This window comes from Symphalangus syndactylus, chromosome 7, assembly GCF_028878055.3.
Source record: "Symphalangus syndactylus isolate Jambi chromosome 7, NHGRI_mSymSyn1-v2.1_pri, whole genome shotgun sequence".
In the NCBI taxonomy this organism is placed as follows: Eukaryota; Metazoa; Chordata; class Mammalia; order Primates; family Hylobatidae; genus Symphalangus; species Symphalangus syndactylus.
The window spans coordinates 101,095,319-101,109,529 of NC_072429.2; the positions used below are offsets into that span (position 1 = coordinate 101,095,319).

General features: G+C 38.9%; 1 protein-coding gene across 7 annotated transcripts in view; it reads right to left on the reverse strand.

Annotated features, from left to right (window-relative positions):
• Positions 1 to 14,211, reverse strand: part of UBR5 (ubiquitin protein ligase E3 component n-recognin 5) — a 149,699-nt gene that overhangs the window by 81,807 nt on the left and 53,681 nt on the right. For 4 of the 7 annotated variants that reach the window (XM_055286944.2, XM_055286943.2, XM_055286942.2 and 1 more), the window contains exons 6-9: positions 5,393 to 5,582; positions 4,727 to 4,886; positions 3,885 to 4,034; positions 987 to 1,198 (exon numbers count right to left, since the gene is read on the reverse strand). In XM_055286944.2, coding sequence (XP_055142919.1) covers positions 987 to 1,198; positions 3,885 to 4,034; positions 4,727 to 4,886; positions 5,393 to 5,582 — 712 coding nt within the window. The remainder of the gene's footprint in view (positions 1 to 986; positions 1,199 to 3,884; positions 4,035 to 4,726; positions 4,887 to 5,392; positions 5,583 to 14,211) is intronic. The other 3 variants (XM_055286946.2, XM_063642890.1, XM_055286945.2) reach the window with 1 other exon arrangement.

Genomic DNA, 14,211 nt, shown 5'->3' on the forward strand with positions numbered 1-14,211 from the left:
CAAGACTCACAGTAACTACGGAAACGTAAATTTGGAAAGTTAAATAATATTCCCCTTCAATATCCCGGATTCAAGTTCTAAATCAAAGAAAGAAAAGTAACCCATATCAGGCTCTCTTTATCTGCTAGTAGGGCCCCAAAGTTCCCATCTTCTTTTAGTTTATTTCTGCTTTAGAAAATTTCCTACCCAAATGGTTCTGGAAATAAGAAGAAAGAGACGCAGTAAAAAACAAGCGAAAAACATGGGTTCCAATAGGAGCCTCTGAAGATGAACTATCAATTACATACACACCACCAACAGGATGCATCAACTCTGTTTCACTTATGGCAGTGATGGATTTTTAAAGATTCAAATCAATTACCAAATCCTAGATGTTTTCTAGAATCCAGTCATTGCACTATTCCTCAGGATGCAGAGCATAACTCCCCTAGCCCATTCCTGTTCAGTCAGCTTTGTCTCCTATAGCATTCACTGCAAAAGATCTGTCAGAACTCACTGCCATTAAATGGCATAGTTAACTAATCAAAGGAACACAGATCCCTAATCTTGTCATGATATACATGCTGTATCAATGACCAAAAACATGCCCTGCAGAAACTGGTGTCCACCTGACTTTAGAAATTTGACAAAACAAATTTCTACCAAGGAATGTAACATCACTTATTGGAGTAATTATTACCAGAAAAGAAGTACTGGAATAGCATGCTGATGTGTTATCTAGAACTACCATCCTAATTTCTCTGATTTACTTCATCAAGTAGTAAGATACATTGCACCACTGAATACATCTCACTGAGATGACTCATGGAGTGCCAAATAAAGATATATTCTATTTATATTTTAAAACAAAACAAAAATATTGTCTTATATTTGTGTTTTTCCTTGAGTGATAGTACAAAAACCAGAATAAATAAAATGGAAACCTTAGAGGGAGGGGTTGTCAGGGATCCATTTAAATGGAAACGGTGTGAATTTTTTCCAAATACCTTATCAGGCCACCACTGCAAATCTTCTCCTAGAGATACTGGACTTTGAACAGGTGTATTCTTCTTATCCAAGTTTGGCTCTCCTTCCTTGCTGGTAGAGCCCCTTTCATTATCAAATGAGGCTCCATCAAGCCACCTTCGTTCACGTAAACGTAAAACGGATTCACGTTCACGCAACAGCTCAGAGTCTCTCTCTAAGGGAAGAAGGAGAACTGGTATGCAATTGGGTCACACCAGTGGGATAAAAGTAAGCCACTCTCTAGTAAAGACCCTTCAGGATGCAACTAACAGCAGTTTATCTACTCATAAAAATTTATGTAAATGTATATCTAATAAGGCTGACATGCAACATTCAAAACATCAACCCTTTCAAGTGAATGTATAAAAATTATAACTAGTATTTTAAAAAATTAGAGGCAGGCTTTTGTATATTTCAACTACACAGTTTTAGAGTGAAATTGCTTTATTTTGAACTATATTTGTTTTTTTTTTTAAGAATTTTAAATTGTTGGCTTTCATTAGAAATGCTTACTATAAATTCAAGTTACATATTAGAAAATATACACTCCTCGTTTGTCTACTGGTGGGTTTAAAAAGCACATAAATTTAGAACTTCAACATGTTACGCATATAAGCAAACTCAAAAAATGCACGCATAGAAAAAACCCTAAAAAGGGTAAACTATGAATCCATTAATAGAAGCTAATTATAAAGTTTTTAAAAATCCAAGCCCTTGTTTAGAGTAATTTTTATAGGATGAATTTTTATGAATAAGTCTTAAATTTTACTGAGGAACCAGACAGTCTTTTTTTTAAAAAGAATCTTTATAAAATGATTTCCTTACCAAAATGCTTCCCATGGCTATTGGCCTACAAACTATCTAAAGCCAGTTTTTCTGAAGTTGCTCATACATTACTTTTTAAATAACGTAATCAAAATAAACTTTCTAAGACAAGGATAAATAAGGATTAGAAACAATAATTAAACTGAACTATACAAAACTGCCATATATATAGGTCAAAAGTGGTCAAGTATTAGCTATTCCATACGGTTCAAACTAAAAGTAATGCCTACATAGGATGAACATAGGAAAAGAGACATTTGGCCAGGTACGGTGGCTCACACCTGTAAGCCCAGCACTTTGGGAGGCCGAGATGGGTGGGTCACTTGAGGTCAGGAGCCCGAGACCAGCCTGACCAAGATGGTGAAACCCTGTCTCCACTAAAAACACAAAATTAGCCTGGCGTGGTGGTGAATGCCTGTAATCTCAGCTACTTGGAAGGCTGAGGCAGGAGAATCGCTTGAACCGGGAAGGCAGAGATCGTAGTGACCCAAGATCACGCCATTGCACTCCAGCCTGAGCAACAAGAGCAAAACTCCATCTCAAAAAAAAGGGGGGGATGGGGGGAGCGCATGGGAAGAGACATTTAAAGGAGTTATTTATGTTAGATATGGAATATTTGAAAATATATTACTTGACACATTTAAGGCAGTAAAGTATGCATTTATTTTTAAATTCATAATGCTATTACATAGTACATTCAATATATTAAAAGATCACCACAGATCTGTTATTTTAAAACTTTATTCCTAAGTACTAAAAGTATATGCAGCAAGCTCTTAATATAACATGGCATATTGTCCAGTTTAAAGATCAGTAAATACAGCTAATTTCTGTTATCTGAATCAAGTTAGTTTTACATTCTGGAAAGTAAAAATATTGACAATTACAATGTAAACAAGCTATACACAAACATATACAGAGAAAGGCAGGATTACTTATTTCAAAATCTTTCTAACCTCTACCATGTACTGTATCTTTTAAGGATTTCAAACTTTTTTTTTTTTTTTTTTTTTTTTTTTGAGATGGAGTCTCACTCTGTCTCCCACGCTGGAGTGCAGTGGCGCCATCTCAGCTCACTGAAAGCTCTGCTTCCCGGGTTCATGCCATTCTCCTGCCTCCCAAGTAGCTGGGACTACTGGTGCCCGCCACCATGCCTGGTTAATTTTTTTCGTATTTTTTTAGTAGAGGTGGGGTTTCACTGTGTCCTGACCTCGTGATCCACCCGCCTTGGCCTCCCAAAGTGCTGGGATTACAGGCGTGAGCCACCACACCTGGCCTCAAACTTCTGAAAATACCATTTTAGGCTGGGCGCAGTGACTCATGCCTGTAATCACAAAACTTTGGGAGGCTGAGACAGGCGGATCACCTGAGGTCAGGAGTTCAAGACCAGCCTGGCTAACATGGTGAAACCCCGTCTCTACTAAAAATACAAAAATTAACTGGGCATGGTGGCAGGCACCTGTAATTTCAGCTACTCAGGAGGCTAAGGCAGGAGAATCTCTTGAACCCAGGAGGTGGAGGCTGCAGTGAGCCGAGATCGTACTACTGCACTCCAGCCTGGGCAACAGAGTGAGACTTCGTCTCAAAAAAAAAAAAAAAGCATTCTAATAAACTAAACATTTCTATTCATTTAATATTGGTCCTAAACCCATTCTAGTACGTTTTTTCACATTTCATTATTTTATCTAACCAGGATTTAAAATAAACACATCACTTATTTTAACCAAATAAACTAAGACTTGTTTTCTGAATGCTGCATGTCACTGTAAAGTAGAATTCTGCTTTTAGTTCAGAATCCATATTCCTAATTAAAAATACATTTAAGTGAAGTCATAGTCCTTGACATCAATTCCACAATGTAAATAAGATCAACTCTAAAATACTATTGTGGCTCTTCAAAATAAAAAATAATTAATTTTAATGCTAATGCATTCATAAAAAACTAATAATAACTGTAATATTAGAAGTTCAAATACGGTCAGTAGATTCTACCACTATCTTTCCATACAGCTAGCCTGTGACCAAAATAAATATATAAATAAATGCAAAATTACCTCGAGATGAGCCTAGCCTGGAAAGTGATGAACGACGAAAAGAAGGGTAACCAAAATAGCTAATGTCTTCAGAAAACATGGCATCCGCATCAATAATGACACTTGGGTGGGCAGAATGAATGTCAGCATCAAGGAGAGACATAAGATCCTCTATAAACAGAAACAAACATCACTGAAGCATATACACAAAGAGCATCTGTAGACTGCTGAAAGATCTCTAAAAATTCAAATACATTTAAAAACTAGGGAATGACATCGCCTGAAGAAAAACACAACAACCTACATTATTAACAAAGATTTTAAAGAACATCAAATGCATAAATGTCGCCTGAGCTACTTACTACATAATCACAAGAAAGATCACTCGTTAAGATATAACACTTGTGGCCGGGCACAGTGGCTCACACCTGTAATCCCAGCACTTTGGGAGGCCGAGGCAGGCGGATCACAAGGTCAGGATATCGAGACCATCCTGGCTAACATGGTGAAACCCCGTCTCTATTAAAATACAAAAAATTAGCCAGGCGTGGTGGCAGGCGCCTGTAGTCCCAGCTACTCGGGAGGCTGAGGCAGGAGAATGGCGTGAACACAGGAGGAAGAGCTTACAGTGAGCCGAGATCGTGCCACTGCACTCCAGCCTGGGTGACAAAGCAAGACTCCGTCTCAAAAACGAAAAGAAAAAAAAAAAAAAGAAACTTCACAATAAAATCAAGCAGCTCTACGGTGAAAAATATCTACCACCTTGAAAAGAATATTCAGAAAAGTCTATTGTGCTTTAAATTCCATTCCCCAGTGGAAAGAGCATTCCAGAAATGAGAAAAACATGACGGTGATCTACCAACCTCCAGGCAAATAAGATTCGCTGGCTGTATCATCCCCATCATCTCCATCTTCATCATCCCGGCTAAGTAAATTATTTACAGCAAGGTTCACATCAAGATTTGTTCTCTGAAGTTCTCGAATAATGACACTTCTGGATTTGCCTTGTAAAACAACTTGGGCCTGAAATAAAAAATAGAAAGAAGTGCTACGGTAATTTTCTTTTGATTAAATTCTTTATCAAAATCAGCTTTCTAGGACAGGGTGTGGTGGCTCAAGCCTGTAATCCCAGCACTTCGGGAGGCCAAGTCGGACGGATCACCTGAGGTCAGGAGTTCAAGACCAGCCTGGCCAACATGGCGAAACCCCATCTCCACTAAAAAATACAAAAATTAGCTGGGCGTGGTGGCGCACACCCATTAATTCCAGCTACTTGGGAGGCTGAGGCACGAGAATTGCTTGAACTCAGGAGATGGGCGTTGCAGTGAGCTGAGATCATGCCACTGCACTCCAGCCTGGGCAGCAGAGTTAGACTCCCTCTCAAAAAAAAAAAAAAAAAAGCTTCCTAGGATCAAAATAGGAAAACAGTTATTTCAGAATTCCTATGAGCCATGACTATAACCCACCATATTCAGTAAAACCTCACCTTGTCCTGCTGTCTGACATTAAGTGTTCTACGAGATCCATACCTGTGAAATCAGCTCCTCTGGAATGACAGATGCTGGAATAACTGGCTGGGGCTGACTGCCCAAAAGCCCAGACCCTCGATCCCGTCCTGTCCGAATAACTCGAGTCTGCCGGCGGGAATCTCGAGCTCCAGCTGACGACCTACCAGAGGATCCTCCACCACTTCCACCCACTCCAGAACTCCAGCGGCTTCTAAATATTGGAAAATTTATAAAATTAGCATTTTAAACAATCATTCTGATTGCTCGGTTTTCATTATTATTATTATTTTCAGCTAAGATAAAGTTATCTGTCTAATCGACATAACATGTTACGTAGTGTTGTGACAAAAGAATAAGGTAATAGAACTGAGCTCTAAAATAATAATACTGTTTTTTAAAGAAATGGGGTCTTGCTATGTCGCCCAGGCTGGAGAGCAGTGGTTATTCACAAGTACAAAGAAAGTACACTACAGCCTAGAACTCCTGGGCTGAAGTGATCCTCCTGCCTCAGCCTCCCTAGTAGCTGGGGATTATAGGCACACACTACCATACCTGACAAGTGTCCCAATTTTTTGTGTTTTTGAGATGAGGTCTTGCTATGTTGCCCAGGCTAGTCTCAAAACTCCTGGGCTCAAGCAATCTTCCCGTCTCAGCCTCCTGAGCAGCTAGGATTACAGGTGTGTACTACCATGCCCAATTCCAATTTTTTAATGCTTACATATAACTTCACTTTTTATAAAGACAAACATCACACTTTTGCATCCTTAAAAAAACATTTTTTTTTTGAGGCCGGGTCTCCCTCTGTCGCCCAAGCTGGGGTTGCAGTGGCATGATCTCGGCTCACCGCAACCTCTGCCTCTGCCTCCTGAGTAGCTGGGATTACAGGTGAGGGCCACCATAGCCCGGCTAATTTTCGCATTTTTAGTAGAGACGGGTTTTCACCATATTGGTCAGGCTAGTCTTGAACTCCCAACCTCAGGTGATCCGCCCATCTTGGCTTCCCAAAGCACTGGGAAAATAATTTTTTAAAGCCACCTATGTATTTCTAATCACAACTATAAAATGAACACATCGGTCAGGCACGGTGGCTCACGCCTGTAATCCCAGCACTTTGAGAGGCCAAGGCAGGTGGATCACGAGGTCAGGAGTTCAAGACTAGCCTGGCCAACATGGAGAAACCCTGTCTCTATTAAAAATACAAAAATTAGCTGGGCATGGTGGCACATGCCTGTAATCCCAACTACTCAGGAGGTTGAGGAAGAATCGCTTGAACCAGGATCTGGCAGGCAGAGGTAGCAGTGAGCCGAGATCGCGCCACTGCACTCCAGTCTGGGCAACAGAGTGAGACTCTGTCTCAAAAATAAATAAATAAAATAAAATGAACACATCTTGCCTTTGCATGAAAGACCTATCAGACTTAACTACCAACGTTTTTACACAAAAAGTAAAATTCAGAGTTTAGAATTCAAAGTGCTTCACATGAAATAAACATTCATTTGCTAAGATAGTACTGCATTAATATTCAGCACTATCAACCACCTTGTCCAAGAGGAAGCTGCTATTTAAATATGTTAATTTTTTCTTATGAGAAAACAACTTAGAAAGGGTGTGACATCTACATCTTCTCTTACTGCCTAAACATGAACATTAAGAAGATTCAAATCAAGTCATCTAGATAACCATGATTGCCTTCTGCACTTAATCACATCTTAAAGAAAATGGTCACACAAGTCACTTCAGCTTTTTAAATTAGGGCAGTGTCTTTTCTCTTCAAAATGAATCTAATACTTGGAGATCATTTGACCTAGAGAGGTATTTTACTCTCAGTTCCTACCGTACTCGCCTAAGGCTGAAATCTTCAAACTCCCAATGCAAACAGACTTCATTTCAATTTGATTTTCCAAACCATTTCTCACCTTAAAAAGTTTGGAATACCTTAACCAATAACAATTCTCAAATCAATATACATCAAATTTCCATGGTTTCTCCTCTCACTTGACTGGAAAGCCCAATCTCTGGCTAAATAAAAAACTGTTTAAATAGCTTCCTCAGTAAAATGAAAAAATAAACCTAGAAAAGCTGTTGTCATCCTTTTGACGGGCTTCTGTACTTGCTGATGCACACTACCAATTCATGTTTATGCAGTATCTGTATCTATAGCCTAAGAACCGCCCAAGATAACTTTGGAGAAAAGCAATATAGTGCATCTTCAAGGCTGCAGTATGAAACAGCATTTATTTCAGCTAGCAAATGTCATGTTTAAATAACTATTAATAGGCCAGATGAAAAACAAAGGGGCTTCATTAAAAGCACATTACATCAACAAAAAAAGGAAATTAAAAAAACAATCCAGGCTGGGCGTGGTAGCGCACACCTGTAATCCCAACACTTTGGAAGGCCCAAAAAAGTGATCCTAGGCGGATCACTTGAGGTCAGGAGTTCGGGACCAGCCTGGCCCATATGGTGAACCCCAGCTCTACGAAAAATACAAAAATTAGCCAGGCTTGGTGGTGGGCGCCTGTAGTCTGAGCTACTTGTGGGGACTGAGGCAGGATAATCACTTGAACCCAGGAGGCAGAGGCTGCAGTGAGCCGAGATCGCACCACTGCACTCCAGCCTGGGTGACAGAGTGAGACTCTGTCTCCAACAACAACAACAACAATCAACTATTAAATCAGCACTTTTACTTCATAGTTTCCTATGAGTTTTAAAAACTAAGTCTTTCAGGAAAAACTATCTTCGGTCATTTTTAAAAACATTCAAGAGCTAAATATATAAATTATTTCAATGTGAAAACAGGAAAAACCACACTAAAGAGCCTTAAAATGATATAATTGTAACTATATATACCAGTTTGCCTATGATAGTGCCAGTTTAAGCCTATTGGCTAAGCCTAACTATTAATTTCACTCAAAAAGTCCCTGTTCAGACAAATTATATGGCCATCATAGATAAAAGGGAAGACTTGATATTTTCACTAAGAAATCCATTACCATTTTTTTCTACAAGCAAGTACTATTACAAGCCTGATCAGAAATAGTATCCAAGTACGCATCTGCTCCTGGGCAGACCTTACAAGCATCTCAAACTCATATCTCCATGAGAGGTAGATAAGCTACATAAACAAGGGAAGCCAAGATAACAGGGAAGACAGGAGACTATCTGCCTATCTAAAAACACTCAAATTCTTTTCTATAAGCACTGCTGATTTAATCCATTACACCACCAGCAGCTGCCAGTTTACAATCTCTGCTACACAAGCCCTCCACTGAGTTTAAAGACAACCATCAAAATATCTCTCCGGTTTCTCCATTCACCTGACTGTTACCATAGAGAATACAGGTATCCCCACTCTGGCCTTTTGTGTGCAGTGTTTTCTCCTATCAGAATCCAAACCACCTACCAGTCCCCGTACCTCAATCGCCCTTGAACATTCCTCTAACCAGCTCACTATCTATATAAAGATTAATGTGTTAAACTAAGCATATTCTAATAGAGGTCTATTGGTAGTCACAAAAGACAGTACTGGAATCAATTGATTCCTTTTACCTATAATTACAGTGAGCAACATAATTTTTAATATTAAACTAACAAGTACTGGGAAAACCTGTTTCTACTTTCTGTGGTTTGCTTATCAAATTAATCCTACAATTTTGATCCCGTTATACAGTTCTCAAGGTACACAGAATGACTCAAAATGAACTAAGGAAATCATACCTAGTACGGAATTAGTCCACAGCTTGCAAACTTAAAGCCCATGGGCCAAGTCTTGTCCATATAGGTGGCTGGTTTAAAATGTGTATTTATCATCAAAAACAAGGAAAAGCCTGAGAAACCGTCATAGTCAAGAGGAATCTAATGAGAAAGAGTGACTAAATATAATGTGTAATCCTGGATGGGATCTTACAGCAGAAAAAGGACATTATGAAAAACTAAGGAAATGTGAATAACGTATGGATGACTTTAGTATCACCATTCATTAATTGTAACAGATGTACCAAACATTAGATTTTAATAATATTGGAAACTAGACATGGGGTACATGGGAACTCTCAGTACGATGTTTGAAATTTTGTCAATCTAAAACCATAGGCTGGGTTCACGCCTGTAATCCCGGAACTTTCAGAGACCAAGGTGGGCAGATCTTGAGCTCAGGAGATCAAGACTAGCCTGGGCAACTTGTCAAAACCCAGTCTCCACAAAAAAATAATTAGCTGGGCATGGTGGTGCATGCCTGTAGTCCCAGCTACTTGGGAGGCTGAGGTAGGAGGATGGCTTGAGCCCAGGAGGTGGAGGCTGTAATAAGCCAAAATCATGCCACTGCATTCCAACCCAGGTGACAGAGCCAGATCCTGTCTCAAAAAAAAAAACAAAACACTATCCTAAAATAGTTTATTTTTAAAATGTACGTTTATACATGTGTGCACACACAAGTTTGAATGATGTGACTGTGTGTATGTGTATATTTATTTCCATGAAAATATCAATTAGTCCCAACATTTAAGATAAGAGATTATCACACAATCCAGATTCGCAGGTTTTCTTGGGACAAAACAAGGCAGGGAGGGGACACAAGAATTTGAATTTGCCAACCATGGCCCTGTATTCTCCTACAGACAAAACCAGTTTACCAGCAGCCTCCTTTAAAAATGGGGAATCCAGTTTGTCAGAATCCTGCTACAAACTGTCTTACCCACCTGAAGGGGGCTTCAACTATTTGCAAGTAAAATTATACATTCCAATTCACGTACTATTAGCTCAGATTAAACCCTAAAGGAATATGGTAGCTCAAATCAACGAAAAGCAGCTTATACCTATCATTTATTGTTCAACGGTCACAGGTAACAGAATAGGAACTTTCAATACAGGTCCATTTTCACCTTACTATTTATTAAACACAAATAAACTCCCTTCTCTTCCCCAAATAAATCTAGTGCTCTTACCCTTAAGCTGGTTTAAAATGAGTTTAACAAAAATACCTAGCAGATTTTTGAAATACCTTGCAGGATACACTTGAAGTAATTATTAAAGAAAGAAAACAGTAGCAGCTAGAAATCTTTAGCACACAAATCTGACAATTAGCAAAATCTTCTAAGGAAAAAACATTAAATGGACCAGTATGTATTCCTAAAAATAATCAGTCAAAATAAATTACCAATTCTCAATTATCCATGCTGGCCGGGCATAGTGGGTCACGCCTGTTATCTCGGCACTTTGGGAATTTGGGGCAGGCAGATTGCTTAAGGTCAGGAGTTCAAGACCAGCCTGGGCAACATGGCAAAACCCTGCTCTACCAAAAATACAAAAATTAGCAGGGTGTAGTGGGGCATGCCTGTAGTCCTAGCTATTTGGGAGGCTGAAGTGAAAGGAACACTTGAGGCTGGGAAGTCAAGGCTGCAGTGGGTCAAGATCACATTACTGCAATCCAGCCTGGGCAACAGAGAGAGATCCTGTCTCTAAAAAAAAAAAAAAAAAAAAATCCATGCTAAAAAACTGTACCAATAATCCCAAACTCTTTAAAATGTGGCTCTCAAAGAGACTATTTACTTCCTGATCCAGGACAACTCCCAGCAGCAAAAGCGAGCAGGCCTAGACTCTGCAGGACAAGAGTGAGGACCAAGGTCTTTGGGGACAGTCTCTTTCATATTGCATTGTATTTGGTAAATTTGTGGCTTTGAGGACTCAAGATTTGCCTGTCCTAGATTCCCTAATATATGTTATAAATTGCAAGCTTCCCTAAAGTTAATTGTAATTAACACAGAAATTAAAAAACAAAAAAAAAGAAAAGTACAAATCAAGGAAACACATTTACTATAAAGGAAAATATGTGACTGTAAAAATAAATTTGATTTACAAAATAATCACAATTTCACCTTCAACAAACTGCAAAGATTTTTCATACAGCCCAAGAGAAACAATCAGAATTTAAATGCTTACACTTTGTAAACATCTGCAAACTCAAATATAAGTAAACAAATCACTGGCATCAAGTTGGTCAGGAGGCACTATAACATTTTACAGTATTGCAATCATGGACCTAATGCTTAAAGAATGCTTACACAGTCTGTTCTGGCAGAGAGAACACAGGCACAAAGAGGAGTTTACAGGGAGTGTAAGAAATGGATAAGGGGACTCAGAAAACTAAGGATTCTGTCTGCATTTTAAAGTCTTAAAATTTAGCTCTAATCTTCTTCAGAGTAGGTTTACAGAGGTTTTATTCAAACTCAGGTATATTCCTTTATTATTATATTTGTTGTATATTTTTATTAACAAAGTCACAAAATTCTACCATTCTACTTTAGTCATTCTGTCATACATTCCACTATAATTGGTTATTTCCAAGTTTTAAGAGGATTTAAGCCTAAGACAATTTGAGCAACATAATAAGAGAAATGGCCTATAAACCGGAGAATAAAACAAATATCCATGAGGCTATAATGATGTAAATAACATAACAAAAAAAGAAATAAATAGAATAAAAAATAAGGCCAGGCGTGGTGGCTGACACCTGTAATCCTAGCACTTTGGGAGGCTGAGGCGGGCAGATCACTTGAGGTCATGAGTTCAAGACCAGCCTGGCCAACATGGTGAAACCCTGTCTCTATTAAAAATACAAAACTTAGCCAAGCATGGTGGTGGGCGCCTGTAATTACAGCTACTCAGGAGTCTGAGACACGAGAATCACTTGAACCCAGAAGCAGAGGTTGCAGTGAGCTGAGATCATGCCACTGCACTCCAGCCTGGGTGACAGAGTGAGACTCTGTCTCAAATTAGATAGATAGATAAATAAATAATGGGCTGGGTGCGGTGGCTCAGGCCTGTAATCCCAGCACTTTGGGAGGCCGAGGCGGGTCGATCATGAGAGGTCAGGAGATTGAGACCATCCTGGCCAACATGGCAAAACCCTGTCTCTACTAAAAATACAAAAAAATTACCTTGGCATGTTGACGGGCACCTGTAGTCCCAGCTACTCGGGAGGCTGAGGCAGGAGAATGGCATGAACCCAGGAGGCAGAGCTTGCAGTGAGCCGAGATCACGCCACTGCACTCCAGCCTGGGCGACAGAGCGAGACTCCGTCTCAAAAAAAATAATAATAAAAAAGTAAATAAATAAAGAAACGGGGTAGAGGAGGGAAAGTGCTTCCTTACAGTTGAATTCCAATTAATAAATGTAAAAGAAATGATAATTTTTTTTAAAAATCACCATTTGGCCAACACCACAGTAACAACTGATTCAGACAAAAAAAAAATCATCAATAAATGCTAAACTCAGTGAGCAAAAGTATGATGAGGAAGAGGATATTTGCAGAGTCACAAAGTATCTCCCCACAAAATACATATTAATGAAAAATGGGAAAATAGTAACTTTATAGTGGAGTAACAGGTAAACACCATCTTAACTAATCAGAGGACACCTCCTTTCCAGTAATAAAACAACAGTAACATCACATGCCACCTGATATGATGCACTGAAAAGGGCACATCATCACTTCTGTGGTATTCTTGCAAAAAATGTATCACTTGAGTTTAATCATGAGAAATGATAGATAAATCCAAACATTCTACAAAATAAACACTGGTTTTTCAAACTCATCAGGGCCAGAAAGATAAAGACTGAGGATCTGGCCCAGATTAGAGGAAACTAAAGCAAGGCTGCTTAGGGAACATAGTGAGAGACCCTGTCTCCACAAAAAATTTAAAAATTACCTACAAAACTTTAAAAAGTTAGCCAGGTGTGGTGGTGGCCCACGCCTATAGTCCTAGCTACTTGGGTGGCTGAGGCGGGAGGATTGCGTTAATTCCAGGAGTCCAAGGTTATAGTGAGTTATCATTGTGCCACTGCCCTCCAGCCTGGGCAACAGAACAAGATCCTATCTCTATTAAAAAAAAAAAAAAAAAAAAGCAGCAGCAGCACGACAACTCAATGCAACTGAGATCCTGGACTGAATCCTGGACAAAAGGGTATTAGTAGACAACTGGAGAAAATTAAGTAAACTCTGTATATTAATCAATGATCAATGTTAATTTCTTGGTTTTGATATTATGATTATGTAAATGTAAAACATTAACATTATGTAAATGTAAAACATTAATACGTTACATAACATTATGTAAATGTAAAACATTAACACATAATAACACTATGCAACGTATACAGAAATTATTCATGCTATTTTTGCAAACTTTTTTTAAGGTCAAATTATTTCCAAATGAAAAATAAAATTTAAAAATAAATAAGAGTAGGCCAGGTGCGGTGGCTCAGGCCTGTAATCCCAGCACTTTGGGAGGCTGAGACGGGTGGATCACCTGAGGTCCGGAGTTCGAGACCAGCCTGGCCAAAATGGTGAAACCCCATCTCTACTAAAAATACAAAAATTAGGTGGGCATGGTGGCACGCGCCTATAGTCCCAGCTACTTGGGAGGCTGAGGCTGGAGAATCGCTTGAACCCGGGAAGCAGAGGTTGCAGTGAGTCGAGATCGTGTCACTGCACTCCAGAGTGGGTGACAGAGCAAGACTGTCTGAAAAAAAATTAAAAATTAAAAAATAAAAACTAAATAGAGCACAGGATTAGGAACAAATGCCAGTATATAAACTGATAAGCAAAACCTGGGATGAGCAGACTTTTACTGTAAAGGGCCAAATCGTAAACAGTTTATGCTTTGGAGGATAGTCTGTCCCAACTACTCATCTCTGCTGTTATAGTACAAAGAATAAGTTGTACCAAGAATAAGTTGTAAGAGAGGACCAAAGATAAAATCATTTAAAATTTTAAATGAAATAAATGGCATGACATTATTAACACATGTAAACATTATATATATATTTTAAAGGTCAAGAGC